This window comes from Phascolarctos cinereus, unplaced genomic scaffold (assembly GCF_003287225.1).
Source record: "Phascolarctos cinereus isolate Bilbo 61053 unplaced genomic scaffold, phaCin_HiC Scaffold_726;HRSCAF=1367, whole genome shotgun sequence".
NCBI lineage: Eukaryota > Metazoa > Chordata > Mammalia > Diprotodontia > Phascolarctidae > Phascolarctos > Phascolarctos cinereus.
In genome coordinates this window covers 184,978,060-184,994,931 of record NW_027556098.1, presented here as the reverse complement: position 1 = coordinate 184,994,931, position 16,872 = coordinate 184,978,060, and the positions used below count along the sequence as shown (strand labels likewise).

Genomic DNA, 16,872 nt, shown 5'->3' with positions numbered 1-16,872 from the left:
CTTTAAAAATTGAGGCCCAAATCATTGAAATGAATTGCTCAGGGGCAGAGCCAAGAGTCTCACTCAGGCCCTCTTACCTACCAATACATCATCAGGGAGAGAGCTATAGTAATATAGAAGTAAGTGATTCTGGGACGAGAGAATTGAGCAGGAGAATAAAGTTTTGTTTTGGACACTAGTGGCTAGAATATTTATAGGAGTATTAAGACTATAGGTATTGGGCCACACTGTGGAGAACCTCAAACCTGGTATTCATGGCTTACATAGTGAATCATTCTCTAGTAACTAACAAACGGACCCAATAACATAAGTACAGTCATCATTATTTGAACCCCCAGGTCTGACCCCGAGTCCAGCGTTTGTTCCGCTGTACCACATTTTACCATATCCCAGTCTCAGGTAATATGAAATTTCACCTTACCAATTTTCCATTTATATTTGTATTGTTTAGATGAAACCAACATTTTGGTCAAATTTTTAGACTTCAACATCTGGTAAATGGGTTTTTATTTTCTTATACTTTTAGCTCTACCAGTACACAGGAATAAGATAATACAATTATTAACTTTAAACAATTTTATTACACAAAGGTCATCACATAATTGGTATTTCTCTACTTTGTACACAATTTTAATTAGTCTTCGTCTGCACAGAAAGGCTGCTTCTGAACTTTCCTTCTAGTGATGGCAAATGCTAAAATTCCAATTTAACAGAATAATAGTAAAATTGCTTCAGCTGGTTTAAGTTGAAAGCAGAACATCGGTACATGGATCTTGCACCCAGTATTAGGAATGTACAAATGTCTTTATTCAAAAAATACAAAATAAATTATCTGTATCATGGATAATGACAGCAGTAAACCATTACATATTTTGTCAACTGAAACCAGTAACTGATGGTTATAGTGATTTTCTTGAACATCAGCCTTTACTTCAGTCCTTTCTCCAACTGACTTCTCTGAAGTTAGCGAAGAACACTGCCTTGAGTCTTGCTTGCATCACAAATCATAATGATAGAGCATTATTCTAGGAAATTAGAACATGCCGCCTCCCATGCCTCCGCCCATTCCACCCATCCCTCCCATGCCAGGTTCTTTCTCTTCTTTAGGTATTTCAGTAACAACAACTTCTGCTGTAGTTAACAGAGAAGCTACACCAGCAGCATCCAACAAAGCAGTTCTTACAACCTGGGGGGGAAAAAATTAAAATATTAATTTTTCCTAAGTATTCCAAACACCAGCCTGGATAATCATTCTCTATACAGCCTTGAATTTCTGCTGTGTCTTGGGAAAAACATGGTGAAGATGAAGTTAAAAATGTTTACCTTAGTTGGGTCAATTATTCCTTTTTCAACCATATTCACAAAATCTCCAAGCATGGCATCGTAACCTATCTCTGATGAGCTTTGTAAAATTTTCTCTACTATCAATGAACCTTCAACACCCGCATTCTTAGCAATGGTCATTGCAGGGATTTTCAATGTCTTCTTAATCATTTCTATTCCTATAGAAGGAAAATTAGAAAGTCTACTGAGTTTAGTTCATAACAGCAAATATCATTAATAGTTAATATACAGCACTTAAGACTTGCAAAGTATTTTAAGTATAGTATTTCATTTTTTTTCACTCCCAACAATCTTGAGGTAGTAGGTGCTATTTTAATAATCATTTTACAAATGAGGAAACCCAGGCCGAGATTAAGTGACCTGTCTGGTTTACAATGCTAGTGTCTGAGGCTATTCAAAAGCAGGTATTGCTGACTCAGGTCCTGTATTCTATTCACTATGCCATTATATATATCCCATTATAATACAACAAAGTACATATCTGAAAATACAACTAGATCACACCTTTCCAACACCCTCTCCTCCCAGAAACTAGTCATACTTCCTTTTTCTTTTGGACTGGCAGACCAGGAGAGAATGCCAGTAACAACATACCTAGGTTTCAACAAAGCACTAAAGTCTTCTGATATCTTTGTAAAGACAAGATGAAAAGTGGACTAGAAGGTACAATTAGAGGTATTCAGCACTGTTGAATGACCACCAATCCAAAGAAAACACCTATCTTAAAAACATTAACACTATAGCTGACCACATTAGTAGACATCATGTCCCACTACTAACGTACTGATTGTCAAATTGGAGGCCTTAGGGTCCTGTTCTAGTCAAAATTGTTATTAACAACATAGATGGATGGAGTATATTAACTGAATCTGCAAGTGACCCAAGCTGAGAGAGATGCTAAACAAAAAGGGTACAACAAGATTTCAACATGGGTAGAGTATAATAAGTACTTTGGGAAAAGGTGCTGCAACACAACTGAAGACAAGATAAAACTCCCCAAAAAGTGAAATGGGATGGTATCAGGAGATAGTGACACCTACTTTGATGTAGCCTCCCTGTTCATGTTGGATTAAGTGACTTCTGAGACCCTTTCCAACCTTAAGACTATTAAGAACTGTATCTAATGAATATTAATCATCTCTAATTATATCTTTACTTTTTCTGTCTTCTGTCAACAGGAATAGTATATTCTCAATAAAGACAGTTAACACCAGTTCAAGTACAAATTTGTAAGGATATTCTTTACCAATTTTTTGATCTTCATTAGCTGGAGTTAATGTTTCTAAGGCAGGAATGCATCGAAGCAATGCACAGCCACCTCCCAGAACTATGCCTTCTTCAACAGCAGCACGTGTAGCATTAAGTGCATCAGTAACCCGGTCTTTCTTTTCATTCACTTCGACATCACTTGTTCCACCAACCTAAAAGTACAAGAAAACTCAGTGTTAAACATTACCATATTATTAAAAAGCACAAAGGAAAAAAAAACTTATAAAGTCAACTTCTTATATTTCTAATAAGATACTTCATTATCCAACTCCTAATCAACTGTACTGAATCAGTTTTTAACCAATTTCCCATTTAGACTTTTTCTGTGCTGCATTATTTGGAGTCACAGACAATTTAACCTAACAGTGAAAGGAGGAACTTGCTATTAGAAAGGAAACAGTCCAAACTATTTCCATGGTTGAATTAGGTCATCATGTATGTCTTACCTTTATTACAGCTACTCCATCAGAAAGTTTGGCCAAACGTTCATTTAACTTTTCTTTTTCATAGTCACTAGTGGTAACCTCTAATTGTTCAATGATTTCTTGAACACGTTTTTCAACTTGGGATTTTTCACCCTTTCCTTTCAAAAGCATGGCATCATCTTTTGTCACAATGACCTCTCCAACTTTTCCAAAGTCATGAGCTTGAATATCCTCAAGATTCAGAGCCAATCCCTCTTCTCCAAACACCTGTAAAAATTATGATGAAATATGCTAGATATTAAGTAATAATTTCATTACTCAAAAGTATCTCAAAATAATCTCAAAAGTAGAACTTTTGTCTATCACATCAAGCTCATTTGGAACACATCAATCTATTTAGTCTGCAAAAGAACTGGGCGATGTTCTAAGTCCAGACTAAAAAGAATTTGATAGTATGTAAACTAGGCATCCTGCCACCATAAAAACAGTCTGTTTTGATTTTTATCAAATTCAGGTCTTCATGACCCTGGGCAAGTCACTTAACCCCACTGCCTAGCCCACCCCACCCCCCAAAAAAGAAAGAAATTCAAGTCTTCAGACTCCAAGTTCAATATAATTAAATACCATTACATACAAGCCACAGTAATCCAGTTGTTCTACTATATCACGCTGCACATATTTTAAAAGACGATTTATCACATTAAATGTAAATTTTTGTGGGTGCCTGTATCCCTAGTCCTTATTGACGTTAAGCTATTTTACTTACTGTACCACCAGTAGCAATAGCCATATCCTTAAGCTGGTTCTTCCTGTTGTCACCAAATCCTGGAGCTTTTACTGCAACAACCTGCAGCCCAACTTTTAGCCTACCAACACAGAAATGTTACAAGAATGTTTTAGGACTACCAGTAAAGAAACTCAGTTTGCATTCTTCAGATGCGGTTTTATTGCCTCTTACTCCTCTCAATAATAAGGGCTGCTAGCCACAATGTATTAAAAACAAAGCTGTGAGGCCAGCAAATCCCAGAGATCAAACCCTTGAAACCCTGAAGACCCAAGACCATTTTTAGCACCAAGATCACGCTGACTATACATGACAGCATGGCACACAATGTATTTGGTATGTTCCATCAAAATTCATTTTCTACATGTTTGGTTTGTACAAATTCTAGTCCAGAATGCTTACTCAAAATGTTAACATAATATAAAATGAAAATCTGTTTTTTGTCTAGACCTCTGATTTCATAAAATGAGAGATCAAAGAAGTCTTTTTTTTTTTGGTCCTTTTTCAGAAAAAAGGTGGCACAGTGGATAGAGTATCGGCCCTGGATTCAGGGATTCTGGCCTCAGACACATAACACTAGCTGTGTGACCCTGGGCAAGTCACTGCCTAGCCAAAAAAAAAAAAAAAGCTGCCCAGGACAACAAGGTTAAAATAACGTGTTCATGGTTACATGGCTAGCCCTCTAAGAAACAGGACTTGACTCCAAGCCTCTCTGCCTACTATACTATGACAACTTTGTCAGTAAAACTCCTAATACTATACTTATTATAACAAAAATGAGTAGTCATGGGTTTCAGAGTCCAGACAATTTCTTGAACCCAGGCCCTCAACATTGGTATTATTTCTACTATACTCAACTGCCTCCCCATCAAGCCTTTTTCATGTTCAACGTATAAAAATGTTAAAGCAGTTTACTAAGCATATTTTATTAATCATTAAATTGGCTGCCTTGAAATTAATGGGGAAACTTGGCAAGATAAATGCAAAGCATCAACTACAAGTATACCAAATGAACATCTAATTAGACCTCAGATGACAAAATCAGGCTTTCTTGTAGTTCAAAGTTAACACCACTATTTTTATACCTGTGCATTTTCTGTATCTATGAGTTTTTCACTGCTTTTTTTTTTTTGCTTTTAGGCAATTGGGGTTAAGTGACTTGCCCAGAGTCACACAGCTAGTAAGTGTTAAGTGTTCAGTCTGAGGCCTGATTTGAACTCAGGTCCTGCTGACTCCAGGGCCAGTGCTGTATCCACTGCGCCACCTAGCTGCCCCTTCACTGCTTTACCATTAAAAAAAACCCATGAAAAATTGCAATGGGACTTAAGATTTAAGATCCAACACCTAGCAGTACAGTTGGGTTAATGGCTCTCTCTAGAGTAGAGTCTTCAAATATCCATGCCTCATTACCTGTTCAAAACCAGTGTACTTAGTGCTTCTCCATCAACATCTTCAGCAATTATGACTAAAGGCTTACGGTGAGCATTTGCAATTTCAAGTGCAGGTACAATAGACTGGACACTAGAGATCTTTTTTTCACTTAAGAGAACATAGGCATCCTGGAATTCACATTTCTGACCTGTATGATGTAACAAGACAAATGTACGCAAATTATGGAATTTTACTATTTATCTAATGTGACTACCTACTATCCCCATAAATTTGATGTGTAATAAATTATGTTAAATAAGTTACAGTTTATGATCTAACTCAGGCAAGTGCCCATAGGAAGACTGCTAAATAAATTTATTTTAGTCCACTTGTAAAAAGAATTCATTTTTCAGCTTCTCAGTTTATCCTCCCCAATCCACTCTGCCATTTTCTTCACCCTTTCCCCAAACCCACCTTTCCCCTAATTAAAATGACTTAGCTTGCTATTTTAACCAAGTATTTCCCCCCACATTTCCTAAATGCAAAAATACTCCTCCAGAAATGTCACAGCCAATGTACATGACACAGTTCAGATTATACAGCCCATATATGCCTTTAAATGTCAGAGATCACACATTATTTACCTTTAGCTGTATTAATAAAATATGGAGAGATATAGCCTCTGTCAAACTTCATGCCTTCAATAATTTCCAATTCATCATTCAATGTTTTTCCATCCTGAAAATATGAAAATGTAAACTATGAATATAGTGGAAAGCAAACATACACAAGAATTAAGAGAGTAACCAAAATTAGGGGAAAAAATCTAAACAACATGCAATTAAAAATTAGCCCACTAAGGCTATGTATAAACAAGCAAACTAGTGGTAGGATTGGATTTGTATAATTTTTTTGATTATCAACATACAAAACCCCCCTATAATATAGTTATGCCCTATGATCCAGAGATTTTAACAGGGTTATTTCTTCAGAACATTTTTTTTTTAGGCAATTGGGGTTAAGTGACTTGCCCAGGGTCACACAGCTAGTAAGTGTCAAGCATTTGATCTGAGGCCACATTTGAACTCAGGTCCTCCTGACTTCAGGGCCAGTGCTCTATCCACTGCGCCACCTAGCTGCCTCTCTTCAGAACATTCTTAAAAGGTGAAACACAATACAAAAAATATTCTTGAGTAGCATAATCTGAAATAGCAAATTGGACATAAAGAATTGGGGACTGGCTAAACCAATGTGATACAATCTAATTTTACCACAAGAATACCATGAATAGATAAATACAATGGCAGAATTCAGAAGGGGGGGGAGGTTTCTAGTTATTACACCTGTTAAAAAAATGTAAAAGAATTATCCACTGGTTGTGCCGTTTTCAAAGTATTCACAAAGTGCTCCTTTCAACAAGCCTAACTGGAGCAGAATTCTTAAGAGGCATGTTATTGATACTCAATGGAATATTAAAATGATAAAAAATGACTTTTTCCTCTAACCATCAGAGCCAGTCAGTGTTTCAAGAGAACAAGTGTTAACAAGACCAAAGTCTGAACAATCCGTTAGCTTTGCATACCACTGGTCACAAAGAAAAGCAAACTTGATCTTGGTATATGATTTACTTACACTACTGTAAACTAAAGACTACTTTCAAATAAGTTTGTCTTGATGGCATTGGGCTGTCAAATAACAAGCCTTTATTAGGTTCCTACCATGTGTTAGGGGCACTACTGAATCAAGTACACAAGAATCAACAATCTATACAACATTAAAAAAATTTTTTTTTACCCATCCCAATAAAGACTCATCGTAACTTGCCTTTACTGTGATGACACCCTTCCGTCCAACCTTTTTCATTGCATCAGATATTATGTTGCCAATTTCTCGGTCTCCATTTGCAGAAATTGTAGCAACCTAAAAGGTAAATCAAGTTAGTATTTCAAATTGTCAACAAACAACCCACTTTGGCCCTGGCAACATTAATCCTGTTTTTAAACCACCCACCATTAAAACACCCCCCCAAACCACAAATGTATTGTCATTATGAAATGAAGCACTAAGGAAAAGTTTAACTAGAGACCTGTTCCCTAAACATAACCCCTACACTACAATGTACCTACATTTATTTAGAATTAAAATTTTTTCTTTGCCATTCAAGAGAGGCTAATTTATTATTTCAGTCAGAATAACCCCAAGTACCAAAATCAACCTGGGGCTAAAATGTGAATCCATCATATCACACCCAAATTGGAAGTAAAAAGGCAAATACAATGAAACTTGAAATTTGCACTGAGTGTTCTTAGCTTGACCAACATGAAGTAAAATGATAGCAACTTTTTTTTTAATGCAATTGAGGTTAAGTGACTTGCCCAGGGTCACACAGCTAGTAAGTGTCAAGTGTTTGGTGTGAGGTCACATTTGAACTCAGGTCCTCCTGACTTCAGGGAGGGTGCTCTGTCCACTGTGACACCTAGCTGCCCCCGATTTTACTTTTAATAGATTATAGTTGTTACCACAATGTAGCCAGCTTACTAAGAATGCCTACCTGAGCAATTTCTTCAGGTGTTGTGACAGGTTTAGACTGCTTCTTAAGCGCAGTAATGACAGCATCAACAGCCAACATCACACCTGAATCCAAAGTAGTTTGTTATTATAATATTTATTTTGAGCCAACAATTAGTTTCATGAAGCTGGTAAGAAATTAAAGTCTTTAAGAAGCCTACATGTTGCTTCTGTGCCAGTCTTGAGACATCAAGGGTATTTTCAATAAGATATAATAAAGGACTCAATGGATAATCAGTCAAAGGATATGAACAAACAGTTCTCAATCTTTAATACAAATGACTGATCTAAGTGACTAAGAAATGAAAATAAAACCCAGAAAATTCATCTTATATCCAGTAAACTGGAAAAGATGACAGAAGATAAGAATACTCACAATGGTAGAGAGATTATGGAAAACCAGGCACACCAACATACTTCTGGTGGCTATGTGAACTGGTTCAAAAATGTGGAATTATACAAAGTAACTAAAATGTCTATACCCTTTAATCCAGAGACCCCCAGGATTTAGGCATCTGCCTCAAAGAATCAAAGTCAAAAAAAAAAAAGCCACATTTAAAGCAACTTGTACCCAAGACGTATTTTAAAATCTGAGTAGAACCAAAATGCTTTAATAGTTATGCATTGACAAAACTAATTTTTAAAAAAATCATTCTACAAAGGAGACTGACAAAAATAATAAGCCACATTGACCAATTATCACCAATACTGGCAGCTTTTCTTTTCTTTTTAAGCTCACTCTCCTGCTTATTTCAAGGACAGTCAAATCAAAACTAAAGAATTTACATTTATTTTTTATTACTTTAGCCCTGATATAATATAGCCAAAGTTAAAAATCAAAATTGAATCACAGATAAAATAAAAATGAACATGCTTTCAAGTGAATTAGCCAATGGTTAATTTTCCTAAATGGACAACTCATTAATATTTAAATGCATTGCAACAATTACATTAAGTCTTACCTCTCCTGATTTCCACTGGATTTGCTCCTTTGCTAATCTTCTCAAAGCCTTCCTTAGCAATGGATCGTGCAAGGACTGTGGCAGTGGTAGTGCCATCCCCAGCCTCTTCATTTGTATTATTGGCAACATCCTGAACTAGCCTGGCACCAATGTTTTTATATTTGTCCTTCAAGTCAATCGCTTTTGCCACAGTCACACCATCTTTTGTTACCTTGGGACTTCCCCAACTCTGTTCAATGATCACAGTTCTTCCCTAGGAACACAAGAATATTGAATGCGATAGTCACGTGCATTCCCTCCAAAAGCAGGTCCAAAGAGAAATAGAACAATTTTATATAAACTATGAAGAGCAATATCACAAAAAAAAGATGTAAAAGTATATCTACTTGGAAACACTCCAAGGTACCAGATATACCACCAGAAAGTCTATTATCATATTGCCTCACTAATAATTCAATCCCAAATCATGGTTCCCAAGGAGAGGCTTGGCAAAGCTCCAGCATACAATCAAACTGACCTTCCCTCTGAAGCTTAACAAGGGCACAAATCTTGGACAGTACCACTAGGTGGCATCAAGTGTAAATTTAGTGATTATTAGTGCCTACCCAAACCATTCATATTTTATCCCTTTGAAAAGTAAATAGATCTGGGCAGCTAGGCGGTGCAGTGGATAGAGCACCGGCCCTGAAGTCAGGAGGACCTGAGTTCAAATCCAGCCTCAGACCAAACACTTGACACTTACTAGCTGTATGACCCTGGGCAAGTCACTTAACCCCAACTGCCAAAAAAAGAAAAAGAAAAAAAGAAAATAGATCACATCATTCCTAACAACCTAAAGTAAAGAAACAATCCCTACTTTCAAGGCTCTTACCTTCTAGCCTTAAAACTGGGGTAGTGGAAAGTGCCCAGGATTGATCTGAGATCTGAGCTCAAATCCTAGCTCTTTAGAACTAGGTTTCTTTGTCCTATAGAGTAAACTAGACGGCCTCAATAGTTCCTTCCAGCTCTAAATCTATGACTCCCAGTCATCCATCTAGTCCAACACTCTCATTTTAAAGGTGAGGAAACTCAACTCCAGAAATGTCAAGAAACTGGCAGCATATGGTATATGAATGTAATAGAATATTAATCCATAGTTAAAAACACAGAGTTCAAAGAACCAGAAGATTCCTGAACTGATGAAAAGATTTTGATTTTGCCACTTATGGCCTATATCAGCAGGATCAAACTTAAATAAAAAGGAATCACTAGCACACTTAGAAAATGACAAATTAATATTATCTGTTGTATTTTTATTTATTTTGTTAAATATTTCCCAATTCCATTTTAATTGGTTTGAGCCACACTGGAGTTTTGCAGGCTCCATTTTGGCTCCTCGGGCCTACTGGAATCACTCAGGTAAGTCACCTCACTTTCTAGGCTTCAGTTGCTTCACCTATTAAACAAGGGGGCTGAAATTCAAGGCTTCTTTTTCCACTCCAGATCCCTTCAGCGCTGGACTAGATGACTTTTAAGGTCCCTTCCAGCTATCATAGTGTTATGTATCACCCATGCCTAAGTGAGATTCTTTGCATGATTGAGAGAACATTGGTCTTTCATCTGTTTAATGTGGAGGAATCATATTTATTCTTTATTGCATTTAACTAATACCAGAACTGATCAAATTTTAGCTATCTGTAAACTCTTCTATGAATAGCTACCATGTCCAAGGTCTTTTTTTATAGATCACTGATGGAAATGATTTGCAAAACAAGTGAAAATACTATGATGCCACACCCTTCTCCACAAGTGGGAGATAACCTCACTTATAATTATATGGATCTCTGGACACTAGTACTAAATTCAATTCCTAAATTTTAGTTGGACATATTAAATAAAATCAAAGTCTCCCCCAAGATAACAATTCTACCCACTTAAATAACTGCCTATGATTACAATCATAATCTACTAAAAAGGAAGATTTCCTGTAATTAAACAAAAAACAATTTCCCTAAGTATCTTGCCTACAATCTGTCCTTCCACTGACCCAATTTCCCATCTCCTGAAGTCAGCATCACACACTCAAGTTACATTAATGTTATCAAAAGGCTAAAAAAAAAATACAAAGCAGCAAAAGTTTTCTTTACATGACAAAGCCTGCAAATAAAGGTTTATTATACTTTTCCCCCTCACTCCCTAACCATGAGAGTTCAGGCTATCAGGATTTGAGCCAAAGTTTAAACACAAACCAGGTTAGTTTTGCCGGAGTTATGAACTGCCTCTTCATTACTGGGTAAAGCAAACGACTCCTATCCAGTTTAATAAAATCGTGAAAATGGGAAAACTGAGAATCAAGAGGAAGCCACCTAATTAAATCTGGCTGAGGCAGTTTTGAGCCTTACCTGACTTAATCAGTTCAGTAAAAAAGTGCTTACTTGAAGTTACCCGCTAAATGTAAAACCTTACTCTTAGCTCCCTTAGCAATATAAAACTTCTCATACATTCTTATTCAATCCAAGACAGTTTTAAGGAGGGAAAAAAAGGATACTGATACCTTTGGCCCCATAGTAACGGCAACAGCATCAGCTAAAAGATCTACACCTTGAAGCATTAAAGCTCGGGCATCTGCTCCAAATTTGACGTCTTTAGCATAAGCACGTGTCAGGTGGGGGGCCAGTGCCCTAGACACTGGCCTTATCTGACGAAGGACTGTAGACAACCGGAGCATTTCTAGAAAAATGAAATCATTTAGATCAGTTCGAATGCTCTAGATTCCCTGTGGCTCGACTGTGCCACCTGTTGAAAGAAATATAAAGTGGTAGGCGCCCATTGCACAAGAGCCTCCCCAACATCTGAAAGCATTTCTCTAGTAGTGCCACTACCAGCAGCGAGGACCCGACTACTGCTACATCTAAAGCCACATTCTAGCCTTGGCCCCTAACACCAGGTCCTCAGCTCCCCTACACCATACAGACCCACCTAAATTCGCATTCCTCCTTTAGCCTCCAAGTAAAAACCAGAGTTAATCTTTATTTCTGCACTAGCTGGTAATGCGCTTCCCACATGCCCCAAGAATGAATTAAAGGCGAGAGGAACACAAGAGGAACTCCATGTGAAAGCAATGATAGAAAGCCAGGTCGAGGGGTTAGAGAGAAAATCCCTGACATAGCAGAACGCCCATCGGGAGGATAGTCTCCTTGTATCCATACGGTCGAAACAGTATCAGCGTGAGACACATTTGAGACTCGGAGAGCAGGGGCCGCCAGCCCCCGCACCCGGCCACATGTCTTTCCATCAGGACACATGGTACAAGGTCAACGATCCCATCATTCCTCCCTCTGCTGTAGGAAGAGCAGAGCTGCACGAACACGGGCTGCCGACCATCCCTTTTTGCCCCCAGCCGAGACCCCCCCCCCAACCAGAATCGTGCCGGGGCAGACCTGACCGTGGCCCGTGGCCCACCCCCCAGGATCCCGGAGCGGGAGCCCCCCGTCCCCCTCCGCTGCCCCCCAGAAGGAAAAAGGATGCCTAGGAGCAGAGAGGATAGAGGCCGGGCCTAGCCCCCGAACGCGCTAGCCCGGAGCCCGACGCTCGGAGGAGAGGAGGGCCGCAGGATTCCGCCAGCCCCCAGCGACTCGGCCCCACCCCGGCCCTGCTCCCCCCGCCAGGGTCGCGCCTCCACGACGGCCGCCGCCATTTCCGCAGCCGGTCCAGGCCCTCCCGCGCGCTGAAGCAGCGCCCCCCAGCTTGGAGGGGAGAGCACTTAAAGAGAAGCCCGGGGGGCTGGCGCGTGCAGAGAAAGGGCTCTCTTCCGCCGTCCACGCGCCAGGCTCTTCGGCGGGGAAACAAAGAACCAGGGGGGGCAGGGCTGGGATAGGGAAGGGAAGCGCGAGACAGACCCAAGTATACCTGCGGGGGCAGGCGGACAAGCGCACGATGCAGATCGGCAGCAACGAGTGAGGGACACACGTATGGGGCGCACACGGCAAAGAGTCCCAGGCCCCGCCCCCTCCACTGCACCACATGTGCGGATGGCACCTCCACCCCCTACCAACCGCCCCCTCTGGGCCCCGCAATCCGCATGAGCCATACCGGGCTCCGCCCCTCCCTACACTCACGGGCCAGGCTAGGGAGGAGCTAGAACCACAGGAAATGTTTTAGGCTCGTTCCTGGGACCTCCACATTTCCAGAACTTTCTGGAACGCGCCACTGTAGCCACGGGTCAAGGGTAAAGTTGCGTCATTTCCTGGGGGGTATGGAGGGATTTATTTTACCGGAGTCCGGCAGTGTAGAAAACCCCAGAAAGAGCTTCTCCTATTTCCCCTTCCCGTGGGCGGATCTGAGTAGCGGCCTAAAGGACGAATAGCACTTCGCGTAGCGGCCTCTGCTTCCGACGCATCCAGGGCTTGGGCAAAATAGGAGGCGGGGGCGCGCCTGCGCGGCAGCCAGTCTCCGTCTTAGGACGTTCACGTGTTTCACGGACAGGCTTGCGAGTCTACCGGCGCCCGGGGAGGTTCGGAGGGAGCGGATTGAGCTAGAGCGACAGCTGCGGGGCACTGCGGGAGCCATGGTGAGTCCGGCCCTCGCGGCCTCCTTGCAATGCGCCAGCTACGGCCGTCGCCGAAGCCTTCCGTCCTCCCCTTTCGCGGGGCAGGACCCTCAGGGCAGGTCGGCGGCCTGGCCGGCCGACCGACCGTTGACAGTTATTTGAACCACAAGTGGCCACGTCCTTTTACCGATGCAGTCACGATCATCTTAATAACGATTCGGGATGTCCTGGGAAGTGTTAGTGCATTTTAAGCCACGGATGCTGTAAACTGCGCCAAGACATTCGGGAGGGTGTATAACAGTAGTTAGCACGTATGTAGCGCTCCAAGCTTTGCAAAGCGCTGTACTTAGGTACTCTCATTTGAGCCTCAACAACTCTGGGAGATAGATAACTCTTGTTTTACCGGCGAGGAAACTGACGCAGGGAGGAAAGTAAAGTGATTTAAGAAATAGCTTGATTTGGGGAGCCCCTAGCTTGTGGAGCACGTGGAGCCCTTCCCCCCTTTTCATTCCCTCCTTGCTGAGAGGGCTGGGGAGGAATGGGGGCAACTTTCTTCGCTCTGCGAGTCTGGTGCCCCGGGCACCGGACACGTGCCCGGGCGGCTGGAGGCGGGCCCTACTGGGTCCGGCCCGAGTCTGCAGCCCTGGCGGCTCTGGTCCGGTGGGGGGTGGGGCGGGATGGGGTGCAGGTTGTACCCCTAGAGCGCCCCCACTCTTCCCCTATCAGGTTGGAGAGAAATGAAAGGCTTTGACCTTGCGTAAACCTAGAGGTCGAACTGGTAGCCATTCTGACCTGTGATGGGGGGGGAGAACAGCGTGCCCTCGGTCAAATGAATCGAACTTGAGGGGTGATTAGAGAACCACCCCCCCGGGTAAACGGGTGCTTTGGAGTGGGGAAATTTGGGCTGAAATATTGCCTCCTCTTGATTACTTTCAAAGAGAAATGACTAGGGGTTTTTGTTGTTATTTTTTAAAGAAAAAAATCTCAAATTTCTCTCTCAACAGGCAGGGCAGGCTTTTAGAAAGTTTCTTCCCCTCCTTGACCGAGTTTTGGTTGAAAGGAGTGCAGCTGAGACTGTTACCAAAGGAGGTATTATGCTTCCAGAAAAATCTCAAGGAAAAGTATTACAGGCAACCGTGGTAGCTGTTGGATCAGGATCTAAAGGAAAGGTAAATCCAGACTTACTAGTTTAACTACCATGAGAGAAGTAGCCTAACAATTTAATTTATAATGACCAAATATATGGTGAATAGACAGCTAGTTCAGGTATTATTACTTAGCCTATTGTATTCCAATCTTCCTCAGGTCCTCCAAATAAAATACCATAAAAGTCTTAACCAACTGCGTACAGTTTCTTTTAATGAAGAGTATCTGTATGTAGATTGTCACTCATAGGAAATAGCCCAGAAGGTTGTGGTTATAGTGTTTTTCTCATTTCTGATCTTGATAAAAATTAGGCATCTAGTTCTTTTTCACTTGATCCTGTGAATAGACTCCCTTAGTTCCTTGCTTCTTCAAGACTCAGCTCAAATATCCCCATCTGGAAGAGGCCTTTCTCAGTCTCTTCACCCATACCCTCAAGATTCACCTTCTGCTAACAGTTCTTGGTACAATTTTTGTATGTTCTCTTCCCCATTAAACACTGGGCTCCTTGAGGTCAGGGGACTGGAGGTTTGCCTCCATATTCTCATTGCTCAGCACATAATATACTTTTAATAAATGCTTGTTGACTGACATTTTATTGGAGAACCACAACTCTTCCAGTAAAGTTGTCATTACTTAATTTTGTACTACACCTGAATTTCAAAGGTAGCATATTTTTACATATCATAAACTAGTAAAAATACCATAAATAATATAAGGGAGTGATGGGATGGACAAGATAACTATTATCCCCTACTTATAGATAAACAAACTGAATTGAGGTTCTTAGATGTTGTGGTTTGTACTTGGATTATAGCTAGTGAGACTGTACAAGTGTCCTGAGGAAGAACTCCACTATGCCATGTGACCTGCATTTTAATTATGCTTTTTGTGTTTATTATTCCAAGCTGTCTTTAGAGGGAAATTCTAGTTTTCTATTTTTTGGTTAGGAAGAGTTAATTTTCTTAAGTTTATACTCAAAAGAGTATACTAAAGTCCAAATGGTCTAAGTATTGAAACATCATTGAATCTCAAATTTTAGGGCTATATGGAAACTTATAGGAAGGGAACACACATTTATTAAGTACTTACTATGTTTCTGGCACTGTGTTAAGTACCTTACAAATATTATCTCATTTGATCCTCACAATAACCCTGGAAGGTAAGGCCTATTATTAAACACATTTTATATTTGAAGAAAGGCAGAAAGAGGTTAAGTGACCTATCCAGGGAATACAAGTATCTGAGGTTGGATTTGAACTTAGGTCTTCCTGACTCCAAGAACTAGACTGCTGTCTAATTAAATTAATCTTGTAATTGAACCCTTTTATTTTATACAAGGGAAAACAGATTCAGAGAAGTTTATTTGCCCAAGATCCCAGATAGAACCTGATTACAAAAGGAAAGTGCTGGCAAGCTTTTCAGAAGGCCAGAGGGTAGTGTTTCACAACCTTATTGTTCCCTACTGAAATCTGTTTATCTTGCTTTCTGTTTGATTAGAAGATTGCACCCTTAATTTCCTTCTCCTTTGTTCTCTTAACCTTATTTCAGGCTATTATGTCAAAATAAGAAAAGTGGTGAATTCAGCCCATTGCTTAACTTTAATTGGTACTCTATTTTACATAAAATAAGTTCCTTAAATTTGAATAAGAATACAGATTAAAATTGTCACCAGAATTTTTGACTGTTCTTAAGCTCTTGAGTTGTCTTATAAAAAGAAAGGACTTGTGGTCAGGGTACTTCAGAGAAGCCTCTGAGTAGGTTTGTTTAATTTAATGTTTAACTTGTGGTATAAAGTTCATTGAGAGCTTCTGAAATTTAAATGTTTTTGTGTGACTAAAGTGCATAGTTCTCATGTTAAAGATAAATCCTTTGGCTTTTAGGTTTAAGAACTAGTTTTGAAATCACAGATCTTGTAAAATTAAAATATGCTAGCCACAAAAGTATCTTTATATTGATTTAATAACTTTAATGCAAAAGTTGGGCAAATAAGATGTATTTACTAACTTTTTTCTTTTTTCCATTTTATAGAGTGGAGAAATTCAACCAGTTAGTGTGAAAGTTGGAGATAAAGTTCTTCTTCCAGAATATGGTGGAACCAAAGTTGTTATAGAAGACAAGGTTTGTTTAATATAACTTATTTAAATGAGTTAAGTAGTTCTTGCTAGCAGAATTAACTAACATACCTTTTTTTATTTGCAGGACTATTTCTTATTTAGAGATAGTGACATTCTGGGGAAATACGTGGACTGAAATCACTAATGAAGTGGCGTCATGAAAATTGCCCATTCCACTGAAGTTCTGAAATCTTTTGTTTCATCATGTAAATAATTTCCAGGTCTCTTGTTTTATAATAAATAGATATCTTGTGTCTCTAAAATCCAATTTCTTTGCATCAATATGAACATTTCCAAATAAAAAATGTAAAATGGATAGTTAACTATATTTCATGTGTTAATTCTCTGACATGTTATTTTA

The 16,872-nt window shown here is 39.9% G+C and overlaps 2 protein-coding genes across 2 annotated transcripts; one reads left to right on the top strand and one right to left on the bottom strand.

Annotated features, from left to right (window-relative positions):
• Nucleotides 1–490: 490 nt before the first annotated feature.
• HSPD1 (heat shock protein family D (Hsp60) member 1) lies at nt 491–12,721 on the bottom strand. Its single transcript, XM_020993611.2, has 12 exons — nt 12,612–12,721; nt 11,257–11,432; nt 8,724–8,976; nt 7,745–7,827; nt 7,018–7,113; nt 5,838–5,931; nt 5,233–5,401; nt 3,805–3,904; nt 3,060–3,305; nt 2,591–2,765; nt 1,324–1,502; nt 491–1,186 (listed from the first exon to the last, which is right to left on the bottom strand). The coding sequence occupies exons 2-12, from the start codon at nt 11,428–11,430 to the stop codon at nt 1,034–1,036; spliced, it is 1,722 nt and encodes a 573-aa protein (XP_020849270.1). The 5' UTR covers nt 11,431–11,432; nt 12,612–12,721; the 3' UTR covers nt 491–1,033.
• A 273-nt stretch (nt 12,722–12,994) lies between these two features.
• On the top strand, nt 12,995–16,839 carry HSPE1 (heat shock protein family E (Hsp10) member 1). The gene is made up of 4 exons (XM_020993621.2): nt 12,995–13,272; nt 14,256–14,420; nt 16,426–16,515; nt 16,597–16,839. Exons 1-4 carry the CDS (start codon nt 13,270–13,272, stop codon nt 16,645–16,647), a joined length of 309 nt encoding a protein of 102 aa, XP_020849280.1. The 5' UTR covers nt 12,995–13,269; the 3' UTR covers nt 16,648–16,839.
• The last annotated feature ends 33 nt before the right edge of the window (nt 16,840–16,872 follow it).

What these genes read in the sequence shown, in the direction of transcription:
- HSPE1 (XM_020993621.2), top strand. An exon ending in GATCAGGATCTAAAGGAAAG is followed by an intron (nt 14,421 to 16,425) that starts GTAAATCCAGAC and finishes TCCATTTTATAG; the next exon opens with AGTGGAGAAATTCAACCAGT. An exon ending in AAGTTGTTATAGAAGACAAG is followed by an intron (nt 16,516 to 16,596) that starts GTTTGTTTAATA and finishes TTTTATTTGCAG; the next exon opens with GACTATTTCTTATTTAGAGA.
- HSPD1 (XM_020993611.2), bottom strand. Translation starts at nt 11,430, where the DNA reads ATGCTCCGGTTGTCTACAGTCCTTCGTCAGATAAGGCCAGTGTCTAGG. An exon ending in TCCAGTGGAAATCAGGAGAG is followed by an intron (nt 7,828 to 8,723) that starts GTAAGACTTAAT and finishes CTTTGGATTCAG; the next exon opens with GTGTGATGTTGGCTGTTGAT. An exon ending in AGGGTGTCATCACAGTAAAG is followed by an intron (nt 5,932 to 7,017) that starts GCAAGTTACGAT and finishes TCATATTTTCAG; the next exon opens with GATGGAAAAACATTGAATGA.